Genomic DNA, 15237 nt, shown 5'->3' on the forward strand with positions numbered 1-15237 from the left:
TGTCTTTGTTTTATTCCCGTTTTACACTTATAACTCTACAGTATATGTTTTGTTGAAAAAAATACAAAATATCTATATATGCCTTCATTGTAAAATGAGATGGACTGATGTTAGCATGCAGTAGTGACACAAAACAGAATATGCGCACACACATACAAAAGTGGCTGTGAGAGAGCGAAAGAGAAAATGAACACACAACACATGTGAGCTTGAATTTATTTACAGAGTCGATTATGTTACAGTCCACATGAAGTTACCGTCCCACTGAACATCCAGTTAAATCTGTGTATGGAAAGAGATACACACAAAAAATAAAAATTTAACTGAAACAGGAACACATACTCTGGTACTCATAATCACTAACGCCTGGGTATTACGCTCCTCTGTGTCTGGCGTGTTCTCCTTCCTAGTGCCTGATAAACTGCCTCAGGCTTTTCAACAAGGATTCAACCAAGAGGCAAGCAGGAAAATATAAAATTTAGACTTTAATATTCATAACATGGGCCAGAACCCCGTGCTGTTTCCATGTAATGTCCCAGTTTGATCCCAGTCCTTGACTGTCTGCTGAGCTCATTTATTAGCTCATTTATCTTTATTGTTGAGTTTGAGGGAAACACAGGCCTTCCAGTGTTTGTTCAGTGGCTGAAAATGGGCAGTAAAAGAGCTTATAAATCATCAAGGGTTTCCCACGTTTATCAACACACTGAGCTCTGTAACTGAATTGCTGAAAAACTGACTGTGTTTCATCTGTGAACATCTGAAGAGCTGATACATATAATGAAAATGCCCATGCTTGTTTAGATTTAGCAAACACTCATTCCTGATGTTTTAATAATTACAGATCAAATATCCAGGAAGTATGTGTGCTGCAGTCTGACCTCCAGGATTCCTGCTAACATTATAACAAAACAACAACAATATATATATATATATATATATATATATATATATATATATATATATATATATATATATATATATACAGCTCTGGAAAAAAAATGAGACCACTGCCCAATCTCCAGATTTGAACGCTATTGAAAACCTCTGGAATGTCATCAAGAGGAAGATGGATGGTCACAAACCATCAAGCAAAGCTGAGCTGTTTGCTTTTTTTCAAAAACAGTGGTATAAAGTTCCCCACATACAATCTGTTGTATTTTTTATAGTCGTGGAATGCCTTAGTGTAGTACACTATATTGCCAACGGTTTTGGGACACCCCTTTAAATAATTGAATTCAGGGGTTGGGCTTGGCCACTTAGTGAAAGGAACTCTTAATGCATACCTTTAGCATACCTAGATATTTTGGACAATTTCATGCTCCCAACTTTGTGGGAACAGTTTGGGGATGACCCCTTCCTGTTCCAACATGACTGCACACCAGTGCACAAAGCAAGGTCCATAAAGACATGAAAGACATGATGACAGTGAGTTTGGTGTGGAGTCCTGACCTCAACCCGATAGAAGACCTCTGGGATGAATTAGATTGGAGATTGCGAGCCAGGCATTCTCATCTAACATCAGTGCCTGAGCTCACAAATGTGCTTTTAGAGGAATGGTCAAAATTTCCAATAAACATAATCCTAAACCTTGTGGAAAGCCTTCCCAGAAGAGTTGAAGCTGTTATATCTGCAAAGTGTGGGCCAACTCCATATTATATTGTGCATGTATGTGCATGTAAAGGCAGACGTCCCAAATCTTTTGCCAATAAAATGTACGTAATAGCAGCTATAACCAGTCTTTCTTTCACCCGTTTCTCTTGTTCCCCTTCTCTGGAAGTTAATAAGATTAATATGACACACTTTGTCAAACAACTTAAACTACAACACAGTTGTAAAAATCTGTCCCAGTGAATGAGCTATTAGAACAGAAACACTGAGGTAGCAGTATAAAGACATTCATATAAAACTGTCATTAAAAATCCTATTAAGGTAGCACTGTGGCTATTAGCACCTACCTCGGTCGAATGTGTCTGAGTGACCACAAGTCATCTTCAGTATCTCTAAGAGAAAGACAAAGTCAATGAAACAGGTTTCAGAGCAAAGTGTATTTCAGTGTTGCAACAATCCTGTGTTTAACATCACTACAGGTAACAGATGCTCTGTAATGACTTTCAGCTAATTCTTTTTCAGCTAATGTTGAGCTGCAGAAGGGAAAAATGGCTGTGACTAAGCTAGGTGAAAACTGTCAGTATCACCATCACCTCACTCACACCTTGTCAGCGGATTGTACTGGTTCGGATCATTTCTAATCCACCGATGTGTCAGTTGATGACTGATACTCATCCAGGAGTAGCTGTACTTCCTAATTATTAATTACATAGTATTTTGGCATAATTAAGCTTTATTTGATTGTGGCCCACTCACCAGGCCCACCCACCAGAGCCACACTGGCACAATAGGGAGCTGACCAGGGTGCTGAAACACTGACATGAGTTTGGATTTCACCAACAGGGCTAAAGGGTGGGGCTGGATTATCACACCTACACATCACAACTCACATTTTCACACAACGATGAAACACGCTGACCTTCTTCCCAATTTACAGAACATTCCAGAGAGGATGAGGTAACTCTGGACCAGCCAAAGGACCATAACCAACCGAGAGAATGTGAGTGTGAACTGACATTGTCTCCATTGTCTCTCTCTCTCATATATATATATATATATATATATATATATATATATATATATATATATATATATATATATATATATATATATATATAAATGTATATATATAGACTTCTTTTTTCTTTCTCTCTCTTTCTCTGTGCTTTCCTCTTTTATATTTCTTCATTATGTTTTATGTAGATTTATGTTTTCCTCTTTAACCTCCCTACATTCTGAATTTACATTTACATTTTTTTTATTTAGATCTTCAAATTACTTGTGAACAATTTCATTTCCACTTTTTACTAACTTTTAAACATGAGCTATATTTTCCACTCAGGATTATTTCTCAGTATGCTGGATACCAATACTCAGATCAGTGCATCATGAGTATATCAATCCTTATTTAAAAAGAATTTGGCTCGTACATATGGTGCGATCTGCTTGTAGGAAATGTAACAGGTGGAAATGAAGCTTACAGACAAAAGCTGCTGTTTCTTCCTTCGCAGAGTGAACTTGGGTGAAAGACGCATCAAGGGGTGGACGGAGTGAGACTAGAAAAAAAATTGCACTGGTTAGTTCAAGTGAAAAACTTTTCAAAAAAGAACTGATTAAGCTTCATCATTACCTGTCTCTCAACAGTGCCTACTGAATTATGTGCCTTTGAGTAGTGAAACAAGAACTGAAAAGAAGACAGGATTGTTAGCAGATTACTTGATATTACAGGATAAAACTGGAGCTTGTGATAAAAAAAATAAGGTACAGACTAACCCGTTTAAAGACATTCTGAATCTGCTCCTGAGGAACATGAAGGCAAAAATACACTGGATTGTTAATATTATCCTTCACATTTTCAAACGTATGTAGTATGCATGTTCAATGCTCTACAACAGACTAAGTAATGCCTTAATACTTGATGATAGTGTATACACACAGATTTATTCCCCACCTTTTTCTGGTCTCCCCACATGAGTCCACACAGAGAGCTCTGCACCGCTGAACTCTGAAAAAAAACCCAAAGACCCGGTAAATCATCTAGCTTAAGCAATGATCAATATAGTTAAGTTTTTTGTAAGCTGATGTCTGTGTAACATGTATGGAAGGAGTCTCCGGTGTCAGCACTTTGTAAGAGACAGAGTTGTCAAACACAGGACAGTTTTTATTATTTTGTGTTTGTGTTCCTGAGAAATGTAAAGGGGGAATTCTTTAAAATAACAAGAAATGACTTGTTTTCCTAAAATATAGAAGGGTGTAAGAATGTACCGTAGATGTCTCCTCCTATCTCCAAAATGGCATATTAAATGTCTCTGACGTCTCGTGTTCGAGTGTGTGACGGTTGAAATGAAGAGATTGTATTAATCACAAGGGTCACTAGGAAGAAGAGAGGAATGATTCACTGACATCCACAACACCAGGCCCTTGAGCAGGGACCTGAACCCTCTCTGCTCCTTGAGCACCACATCATGACTGATGCTGTGTTTAGACCATAGTGTCCAAACAAGCCGGCATTATGAGAAGATACTTGTTCTTGTTTTACCTTCAGCAAGTGAAATGCAGCTCAGAGTCCAGTCAGCTGACTGACTTTTCACTTCTTAGTCTTGGGCTGCTTTTGAAGTTGGTTTTGGGTCTTTCACCATCTGCAGAGTGAAGCGTCTATCCGACGTGTTTTAAATCTGTTAGCTGACGGTGAGATAGCACCATCTTATATGTTGCATACACTCATTCTTCTTCTATGTCAGCTGTCGCGGCATCAGTACATAAAAGAGAGAAAGATCCACTGGCAGATAAACATGCTGAACTGATTCGCTTCAGATCATGAGCAGTTCCTTTCCTTCTCCATACTCCTAGGATCTCCCAGAACTGTACAGGCTTTAATTAGATGTTGTTTTTTGCAAGCTCTATTGAAGTCTGCTTGACTTTCACACAGTTAACACTGACCTCCTGGAGGATGTTCTTCATCTTGGCCAACTGTGGTGAAGCAATTCTTTTTCACCACAGATTTCCTCTTGAGCTCACCAGTGCCTTCTTTCTTTTAAACATGTACCAAATAATTAGATCTTTCCAGGAAAATGAAGGGCTAAGTGAAACTGTTCAACTGCACTATTATGAGACATAATAACATTTATTAAACTGATCAAAGTTTTTAAATATAGATTTTTTGTTTTCCAAATATTAAAAACAGTATGGTGAAGAAATATATTTAAGAAGAACTCGCACAGATTCATAATAGAACATTTATATCTTTTACAGTCTGGCCTTCTGAGGCTTTCACTCTAATTTTCTTTAGCCCAAGTTTCTTGAAATCCAAGACAGTACAGTATTTGCATGAGATAAAACTCCTCTCTCCTTTGTTCCAGTGCTCTCTGTCATGTGTTGGTAAAATGAACACAAATAAATTAATGTAAGGGTGTATTTAATGATCAGACTATAGTAGTGATAATAAATGAACATTTTTGTACTTTGAACTTTCATGCACTTGTGTCGTTCTGATGATTTGATAAGTTCTGCTTGATTTGTGAGAGAGTTCATAGAAGTGAGAATTCAAAACGTGTCTTATGATTATCACAGCTGTCGGAAGGACATGTGACATTCTGACATGTAATCATGAAGGTGAGATCGTTATAGTGTGAGTCATTTGTGGTGTGTGTGTGTGTGTGTGTGTGAGAGAGAGAGAGAGAGAGAGAGAGAGAAAGACTGACTCAGAATAAAATCCACTGATGTCCACTGATTCCAGTCCGGTGTTAATTCAGCTCTGACTTTAGAGTTTTAACATTTTTCTTACACGGTGTTAATTATTTTGTGTTATAGTTTCTATAGCAGCAGCTCATTCACAGGGGCAGACACTCCAAATAATCTAAGCCTGACATAAACAGATTCAAAATTGTTATAATCGTTGTGTTTGAGGTTTTCTGTAAGGAGACATTTTGTATTTATTTATTTATTTATTTATTTATTTATTTATTTATTTATGTCTTAGTAACATGAAACGCTGATTATTAACTTGAAGAGAGAAAATAAAGAGAGATGACAGGTAAGGGAATGAGTGTTTATAGCAGAAGCAACAACAGCAATTTGAGGATGTTTCACAATTTTGTTGTAACTATAAATAGATGAAACTGCTGTGGTATAAGTGGAGGAAAACACTCCAGGAGAAGCTGTTATAAGAAAATATAACTTCAGAGTGCTTACAGTAACTCCAAGTGTTTCATTACCTAGCTCCTGCACCAACTGAAACAAACCTTTAATCCAGAAGTGTGAGTTGAATTTAATTAATTTAATTTAAAAAAAGTGCAATCTGCCAGATTAATCACATCTTCCCAAAAGTACTGAAATTACAATTTTTCCATTTAAAATTTACAAGTTTACTGAATTGTCTGTTAAAGGCCCAAAGACACTCCTTTGTCATCTTTCTCTCTTTTTCTCTAAAATGCCACATCACAGAATCCCGTTCTTGATCATTTTCCCACAACAGCATCACATGCATCACAGTATTGTAGAATGCAATCCAACATTGTAAGGTCAACACAACATCTAAATAATAGCACATTGTGGAACACATGGACGGCAGTTTATTAACCATGTAACATGCACACCTAGTTTAAAGGTAACAATAAGGGGATTATACAACAATAAGTCCTTAAATACACCTCCATATGAGCACCACTGAGCAGATATTATTTGGGTGTTTATTATTTGGATCTCAGTGAACCTTCCATTCTCAGTTTAAGATAATCTATTTGACCACAGATGCTTCTGGATGAAAATGTGGTACTGGTGAGCTGTTCTCAACTCAGTCATAGTGACACTGAGTGACCACAATTACTACTGCACCTGATCCACCTCTACCAGCAGTCCAGAGCCACTGCTGTACCGAGAATAAAACACCACCTGGTCAGATCTGCTCAGCATGGCTCCTTTTAAACCTAACAATAAACTGTACAACTCCAAATAAAACCTTAACTATCATTCTATTAATTACTACAAGAGCTCTTGATACTGTCACTGTGAGGATTAACGAGTGTTATAAGTATTTAATAAATGATTGCAGGTGTTAAACCCAACACTTACCTGTCTGTAGTCTTCATCTTCTTCACAGTCTATCTGTGGATAACATTCTGACAGAAGAAACAACTAATATTTCAGTAACGTCATTGTTAAACATCATCATAATCGCTTTATATTTATTTACTACATGCTGTAACTAGTGTATTATTATTATTATTAAACTGTAATAAACCACATTCACAAACACTTAGACCAATTAAGAGCTACAATTAAATAAAGGGTCTAACTACAGAGTCTAGCTACTTTTCCCCTGAATCCAAGAACCAGAACATCTCCGTCTGTCGAATGGCATGAGAACTGGAAAACTTTTTAAATGCATGAGTGATTTAAAAAACATTTCTTGAGATGGTTTTGACTTCTCAGAATTGTATGTAATAACGTTAAACAAATTCAATATTGATTTAATTAAAAATGTATGAATTACATTATTGCTGTAATGCTAAATTACAGTGATGATCTCAGAGGTGACTTGGAGGAGGTTTACAGCTTCTTATCATTTCCTAAAAGCAGACCTTCAATGGTCCAAAGAGTCCAAATGTCTGACACCATCAGGGAAATCGTTCCTGCACTATGTTCTAATTTAATACTAATGATTTCGCTGAGAATCACAGGCTGCAGTATTAAGAGAAAAGTGCAGCAGAAACATTGAATTTATTAGTTGCTTTAAGTACGTTGCACACCGGAGCTGGAGACTCCATGATGATCTAATAGATAAGATGCATGAAGAGATGCACATTTGACTAAAAGTAGAGCAGAACCTTAAAATACTGAACAAGATACTGAGCTTTCAAGTTCAAATTTTTTTTATTAACTTATTTATTTTTTTACTTCCACTTACATATATATATATATATATATATATATATATATATATATATATATATGTATGTATATATATATATATATATATATATATATATATATATATATATATATATATATATATATATATATGAACGGCAGTGTGTGAGAAAAAAATATTACAAACAAATATTTTTTTATAAATATATATTTTTTAAGAATATATTTAAAAACATATACATATATATACTTTCCTCACACACTGCCTGAACGGGAAAAGAAGAATAAAATTAAAAGGAAAAAAAGTTAGTCTACTCACCAACATCAGAATACAACCCGGTGAGACACCAGACAATTAAACACAGGAAGTAAACTTCTCTAAAACTCGACTCGCGCATCTCCGTTAAAAGGCTTCCGGTAAACTCGGGTTGAAGTGAGAAGTCGCGTGAACTGACTTGAGTGCGAGGAAAGTAACGGAGCCCGGTTTATTTATACGTCACGGAGAGTCGCGAGGGTCCTAGCGCCCAACATGACGTTAGCAGGCCCGCCCCTAATCGCGCGCGCTACATGTGTAATGAGCAGTCTATGGATATTAATAATGAGTAAGAAAAATACCAGCACAGGGTTACAGAACAGCATTAGTTTATTTTGAACCTAATAACTAGAAATTAACTAGAGGAGTGCATGAAAATATACTGAAACACCAAAACATGATACATTCCTCCATATAAGTTACTACTACTACTAGCAATAATATTATTTATAATGCCATGACTGGAAGATTTTCTGTAAGAAAACATTTATTTCCTTATATATGTATATCTATTGTATGTGTATTGTATTGATGTATACCGATCTATTCCTGGGTCCGATCCTATCTCAGGCGTCATTGGGCATCATTGGACTGTGGGAGGAAACCGGAGCACCGGGAGGAAACCCTATATATATATATATAGCTGACCTTATTAACGTGAAGAGAGAGAATACAGAGAAGGTGGTGAGGGAATGAATGTCTATAGCTGCTGTATCTTAAGTGACAACAGGATATAGCTCATTTCGTGGGTGTTTAATAACTGTAAATGTGGCTGTAACTATACATATTTAAAAGCCTGACAAATGACAAAGCAACTCCTAATTTCTGACCTCCATCCAGGAAAAAAAACAAAGAAAACACCACTTTGCTTTCAGTCATTGAAGGCAAACATAGAGAGAACCATGAGGAGCTTTTTCCCAAAGACCGTTTGGCCCCTCAAACAGAAGAACATCTAGAGCTTGGGTTCTGGGCTTGTCTCATACCACACACTCTGTCTCATAACACAGACTATACAAACTAGACTTTTGCACAGCTCACCTTGCAAAATGCACTAAACTGCACACACACCGCACTTTACAGCAATATTATAATCATCATTCTATCACCATCAGTCATCATATTATTATAAAAAGATACATTTTGAGATTTCATTTCTATTTATCAGAATGAAGAAGAAGTTAGAAGAAGAGGCTGAGGCTGATTTCTTTCCGATCCACATTGTAGATCCACACAGTGACTCGAAGACAGTTGAGTCAGGTGATTATCCAGAGTGACACGCCCACTGGATCTGATCTCTCTTACATTCTGTAAGACGTCATCAGCAGTGACTGAGAAGATGACTGTGAAATAGACTGCTGAGTCTAAAGAATTGCAAAAAAGCTGTTCTATTTATTTATTATCAAACTGGGTGGAGGTGGTAGCTCAAGTGGTTAAGGCTCTGGGTTGTGGATTGGGGTTCAAGCCCCAGCACTGCCAAGCTGCACTGTTGGGCCAGTGAGCAGGTCTGTCCCCTTTCTCTTGGAGTGCTGCATCATGGCTGACCATGTGCGCTGACCCCAAACCTCCAAGTATGGTAGGAGTATGCGAAGAAAGACTTACACTGTGGCTTCGTAACATAACTTACACTGAACAGAGGAAACACAGCACACCAAATCCACTTAAAACTACCCTTGCTAAGGGTCTAAGTGTGTGTTTGTGTGTGTGTATGTGTCCGTGTAAGAGAGAGAGATAGATCCTTTACAAAACATTACTATTCCGTCTATGAGATTTCGTGATATAATGCATCACTCAAGACTAGCAGCTTTACTGCTGAAAGATAAAAGTCCTAAATGCACACACACACACACACACACACACACAGCTGTCTAATGGCTGTGATCTGAGGAGGGGCAGTTTGATAAGGTGCGACAGACGGTTTGAAGACAGTGTTTGTGCCTCAAATTGAATGTCATCAGTGACACTTCCCAAAGCTCACCACGGTTATGTGCCAGCTTTCCACTTTCTCCCAATCCTCATTTGTAGGAGAGCTTGGACATTACTTAAAGGTTGTGTTTTGCTCAAGTGTTCAAAAAAACAAGACTGAGACTAATTGTTCTGAAGCACAAGAGACCGTCTTTAAGGTTCTGAAAAATTAAACAATAATGATTGAGGATTGGTGCATTAATTCATTTTCTTCCCAAATGAGAGAAACACATCATGTTGTTCCTCTCGGTGCGTCTAACAGACTTGCGGGGCCAATTGCAGGAAGTTAAATCTCCTAAAAATAGTGCAGCTGAATTATGGAGCCAATTTAGGCGCCAAATTGCCTTTATCAGTGCAAACCACAAGGAAGCCGACAAGATCAAGGCCTCGTATATTTTATGTTAATATTCAATATTCGCTGCTTTTTATATTTCATGTTGCAGGTATAATGTGTATTATTTGCGCTGACATTTGCTCAACAATTGTGTTATGTCTGTATCAGACTGAATGAGATTTCCACAGCTCTGCAGATTTGAGTTTAATAAGAAAGCTCATCATGAAGCAATCAGGTTTCCCAACATTATTTACATGCAGAAGAATAAACATCAGGACGAGGTTGGATTGAGTGCAGAAGCAACACTGAACCTCGACAGTGAACCTCAACTCACACGCACTCATGCTCTGAACACAGCGGCTTTTCACGCACTTTTAACACCTATAAGCACAGCTCCAGAGGCTACTGAGAAACTTCACTTCATTATCACGAGTGTGTCCCAGAATACGAGTTACGTAAACACACTGATGAAGCTACACTTTCCCTGACGCCTATTTGTATAGAATAGCCTCAGCTGTCTTTCCTGCATGCTGTGTGTGCGTGTGTGTCTCTGTGTGTGTAGTAGTAGTAGATTTACAAGGTTAATCATTTCAGCACTGAATAAAAACCAGCTAGAATCAATGAAATTGATGAAACAGTAAAATCAGTTTTATTAGGTGTGAAGCATTTAATGTGATGAGTTAGTCTAGCTATTGATCACTGGATCAGAATATTACACACACACACACACACCATATGATCGAAGCAGTTTTATGTTTCTCATAAAGACAGCTCAAACTGGTTTAAATACTACTGGATGTGAGCTGAGGGTCGACACAGACGACGGAATTACAGGAATTGCGATCGTTAACACTTAAAGCAATCACAGCACTTCATTTAAATCCAATTTTGCCAGACGGGTAGCTGCCATGTGACACAGAGCCTCAGATCCCACGTGTGTGAGTCGGCGGTGGGATCATCAGCCACGTGAGCTTTATCGGTTATCCTACTGCCGAGGATTTCTCCTATCTCGAGCCGTTTCCTTTCAGTTCTGTGAGGAAATGGGGTCCTGCAGAGAGACCTTCCCTCTGTTTGTTCAGCAAATACACTCCAGCATTTGTTCTTTATATTGTAGAACATTATTTTGTGTTTTTCTGTGTGAATGTAGTACACTAGAGAGTAGAGCACTTAGAGCTGTAGGAGCGAGCAGGATTTATTTAAATAAAGTCATAGTGTCTTCCTCAGATATTTGGATCAATTCTCTTAAGCTGTAGTAATAAAATGTTTGTTCGGCAAATACACTCCAGCATTTGTTCTTTATACTGTAGAACATTATTTTGTGTTTCTCTGTGTGAATATAGTACACTAGAGAGTAGAGCACTTAGAGCTATAGGAGCGAGCAGGATTTATTTAAATCAAGTCATAGTGTTTTCCTCAGATATTTGGATCAATTCTCTTAAGCTGTAGTAATAAAATGATAAAAACTCAAAACGTCCCGAAAATCTGGCTTTCTAACATAATGTAGGTGTGATTATGATGTACAGTTTCCTTTATAATCTTTAGAAACGACTCCCACTAGAGCCGCAACACCTTATAATAACATTCAGTTATTTTCTATCATTTTGTTCTAATCTCTATTCCATATGCCCTACTCTCATGAAATCTTCACCTCAATAATGATGAAATGTTATGTATTGCTGGATTTCAGTGGTGAACCAACGACAGGGTCATGGGTGGCCAAGGCTCGTTTATGCATGTGAGGAGCAAAGGCTGGCCCATGTGATCCGATCCAACAGACAAGCTACTGTTGCTCAAAGTTAATGCTGGTTCTGATAGAAATGTGTCAGAATACACAGTGCATCACAGTTTGTCTGTCAATGCAGCTTTACAGAACATAAAAAAATAGTACAAAAGTCCAAGATCAATGTTAGACAAAATCATCCCTAGTGAGCAAGCCTGAGGTGAAAAAACTCCCTTAGATGGTATGAGCAAGAAACCTTCGGTGGAACCAGACTAAAAGGGAACCCATCCTCATTTGGGTGACACTGGAGAGTGTGATTATAAATATTGTCCTTTCTACAGTTATATACAGTCAGTTGGACTTGTGTGATGCAGATACAGCATATGTAGGATGTTATTGTGTGTATTAATTAGGAGGTTGTTATCATTCTCAAAGTCCACATAGGGTTGGCATCTTTGCTTTGAATACCCAAAATCTTCATGAAGCTGAATCCAACTGGAGCTGGTGTATAATTGTGTGATGAAGTGCAGTTTTTAGGGCATGAAAAAAGCAAGTGTACTGTGTGCAGATTCAGTTGAGGAAGTATGTGTCGTACTGAGCATGTCTTGTGATTGTATTGCTATCGGTTTTCACCTGAAGACTCTTGCTTTAATCAGGATGACGGATAAATAAGTAGGATTATTTAATTATCAGGAAATCTAAAAACTAATCTTTATAATTAACATCTTATCCTCAGGTGAGTTTTTCTCTTCCCTTCTTCTTTCCATCAGACGTGAAAGGAAAGTGTGAGAGGAGAAAGTAAAGGCTGGGTTAAGCCTTACAGTAGGGACGTTTTGTGCCATGTTTTGTGTCATTTCCGTCCCACTCCATTCTGCAGCTGAACTACACACGACACTCATGTGCTTTGCTGCACTGACGCTGAAACGTGGACATTTTCCCCAGCAGGCCAATAGGAGCAGAAATGACCTCACAGACGAGTGTGTTCATCCATTAAGGAGAGAGAGGCGCTTTGTGGAAATGCTAGTGCAGACATTTTGCAAGGTGTGAGGTGCATGCTGGGAAACGTGATGGTGTCATCCTGCTGATTAGGAGTAGATACGAAGCATCCACTGGGAAGCGTGAGGCATCGTTTGTGTCTGTGGCTCTCAGCAGCTGGTGATGATACAGGAAATGGGATTTAGACAGCTAATGGAGTGTGTGTGTGTGTGTCTGTGTGTGAGTGAGTGAGTGAGTGAGTGAGTGAGTGAGTGAGCGAGAGAGAGAGAGAGAGAGAGAGAGAGAGAGAGAACAGTATTTCTTCCAGTCCAGTGCATGATCTCATCAGTGAGAGTCCTGGCAGAGTTCTCAGGGAGTGTGCAGAGCAGCTAGCAGATGTCTTCACTGACATCTTCAACATCTCGCTGAGCAGCTCCATCATCCCTACGTGCCTCAAGACAACGACCATCGTCCCTGTGCCAAAGAAGTCCACGGTTTCCTGCCTCAATGACTACCGTCCTGTTGCACTCACACCAATCGCGATGAAATGCTTCGAGAGGCTCGTCATGAGGCACATCAAGTCACAGCTACCACCCTTGCTGGACCCCTTGCAGTTTGCGTATCGTCCTAACCGTTCCACGGAAGACGCCATCACCACAACCCTGCATCTGGCCCTCACACACCTGGACTGCAAAGACTCTTACGTTCGAATGCTGTTCATAGATTTCAGTTCAGCATTCAACACAATCATCCCTCAGCAGCTGATTAAGAAGCTGAGTCTCCTGGGCCTGAACACCTCTCTCTGCAACTGGATCCTGGATTTCCTGACTGGGAGACCTCAGTCAGTCCGGATCGGGAGCAGTATCTCCAGCACCACCACACTGAGCACTGGAGCACCTCAGGGCTGTGTGCTCAGTCCATTGCTGTTCACTCTGCTGACTCACGACTGTGCAGCAATGCACAGCTCCAACCACATCGTCAAGTTCGCTGATGACACAACCGTGGTGGGTCTCATCAGAAAGAATGATGAGTCAGCATACAGAGAGGAGGTGCAACATCTAACAGCCTGGTGCAGAGCCAACAACCTCTCCCTGAACGTTGAAAAGACCAAAGAGATGGTTGTTGACTTCAGGAGAGCACAGTGTGACCATTCTCCGCTGTACATCGATGGCTCCTCTGTGGAGATCGTCAAGAGCATCAAATTCCTTGGTGTCCATCTGGCGGAGAACTTCACCTGGTCGCTCAACACCAGCTCCATCACCAAGAAAGCCCAGCAGCGCCTCTACTTCCTGAGGAGGCTGAGTAAAGCCCATCTCCCTTCCCCCATCCTGACTGTGTTCTACAGAGGGACCATCGAGAGCGTCCTGAGCAGCTGCATCACTACCTGGTTTGGGAACTGCACCGTCTCAGATCGCAAGACCCTTCAGCGGATAGTGAGGACAGCTGAGAAGATCATCGGAGTCTCTCTCCCCTCTATCACAGACATTTACACCGCACGCTGCATCCGCAAAGCCAACAGCATTGTGGCTGACCCTACACACCCCTCACACACACTCTTCACCCTCCTGCCATCTGGAAAGAGGTACCGGAGCATTCGGGCCCTCACAACCAGACTGTGTAACAGTTTCTTTCCTCAAGCCATTAGGCTCCTCAACACCCGGGACTGAACTGTTCTACACTCTCACACACACTCTCACTCAGGACTGAACTGTTCTACACTCTCTCACACACACACACACACACACTCAGGACTGAACTGTTCTACACTCTCTCACACACACACACACACTCTCACTCAGGACTGAACTGTATATTAACTCTCTGTCTCTCTCACACACAGATACACACACTCTCTCTTGACTGTGTGGACGCACACACACACACATAATTTATACTGTTCATTACTTACTGCACTACCTCTACCTGTCATCCGCTGCTATAGTCATATTTATGTTTATTCTATTTGCACTACCTCAACCGCTGCTGTGTATTTTTGCACAATTTTTTTGCACAATACTTTTTTTTACATCATTTCACTTTATCTATTTTATTTCACTTACATTCCAGTACACGTTCTTTTATTTCTTTTCAGCGCTAAGTGTCCTGTGTTCTTTTGTGTTGTCTTTATTGTATTTATTGTCTTTTTTGCACTGTCTTGTCTATGCTCTGTTTGCACCTAGCTGCACACTGTGCACTTTACGTGGCTAAGACAAACTTCTGTCCTAGCTCTGTGGTGTTGTTTGTTGTTTTGTATTGAACTTGTTGTTGTATGTTTATGTAGCACCAGGTCCTGGAGAAATGTTGTTTCATTTCACTATGTACTGCGTCAGCTATATGTGGTTGAAATGACAATAAAAGCTTCTTGAATCTTGAATCACAGTCTACAGAAAGAAGACAAACCTCAGCTGTAGTGTCTGACTTGCACAGTGAGTCCCAAGATCTCTGTACCTATAAACT

General features: G+C 39.4%; 1 protein-coding gene across 2 annotated transcripts; it reads right to left on the reverse strand.

The window, feature by feature from the left end:
* Positions 1-87: 87 nt before the first annotated feature.
* On the reverse strand, positions 88-7926 carry nms (neuromedin S). 2 transcript variants are annotated; one of them, XM_058393714.1, is made up of 8 exons: positions 7796-7926; positions 6679-6725; positions 3560-3613; positions 3382-3402; positions 3239-3292; positions 3090-3164; positions 1956-2000; positions 88-282 (listed from the first exon to the last, which is right to left on the reverse strand). In XM_058393714.1, exons 1-7 carry the CDS (start codon positions 7872-7874, stop codon positions 1992-1994), a joined length of 339 nt encoding a protein of 112 aa, XP_058249697.1. In that variant the 5' UTR covers positions 7875-7926; the 3' UTR covers positions 88-282; positions 1956-1991. The 2 variants fall into 2 exon arrangements, with proteins under 2 accessions (XP_058249697.1, XP_058249696.1); XM_058393713.1 differs by having other exon boundaries at positions 3382-3408.
* Positions 7927-15237: the final 7311 nt, after the last annotated feature.

This window comes from Hemibagrus wyckioides, linkage group LG06 (assembly GCF_019097595.1).
Source record: "Hemibagrus wyckioides isolate EC202008001 linkage group LG06, SWU_Hwy_1.0, whole genome shotgun sequence".
Taxonomy (NCBI): Eukaryota; Metazoa; Chordata; class Actinopteri; order Siluriformes; family Bagridae; genus Hemibagrus; species Hemibagrus wyckioides.

What these genes read in the sequence shown, in the direction of transcription:
- nms (XM_058393713.1), bottom strand. Translation starts at nt 7,874, where the DNA reads ATGCGCGAGTCGAGTTTTAGAGAAGTTTACTTCCTGTGTTTAATTGTC. An exon ending in CGGGTTGTATTCTGATGTTG is followed by an intron (nt 6,726 to 7,795) that starts GTGAGTAGACTA and finishes TTCTTCTGTCAG; the next exon opens with AATGTTATCCACAGATAGAC. An exon ending in TGTGGGGAGACCAGAAAAAG is followed by an intron (nt 3,409 to 3,559) that starts GTGGGGAATAAA and finishes CATGTTCCTCAG; the next exon opens with GAGCAGATTCAGAATGTCTT.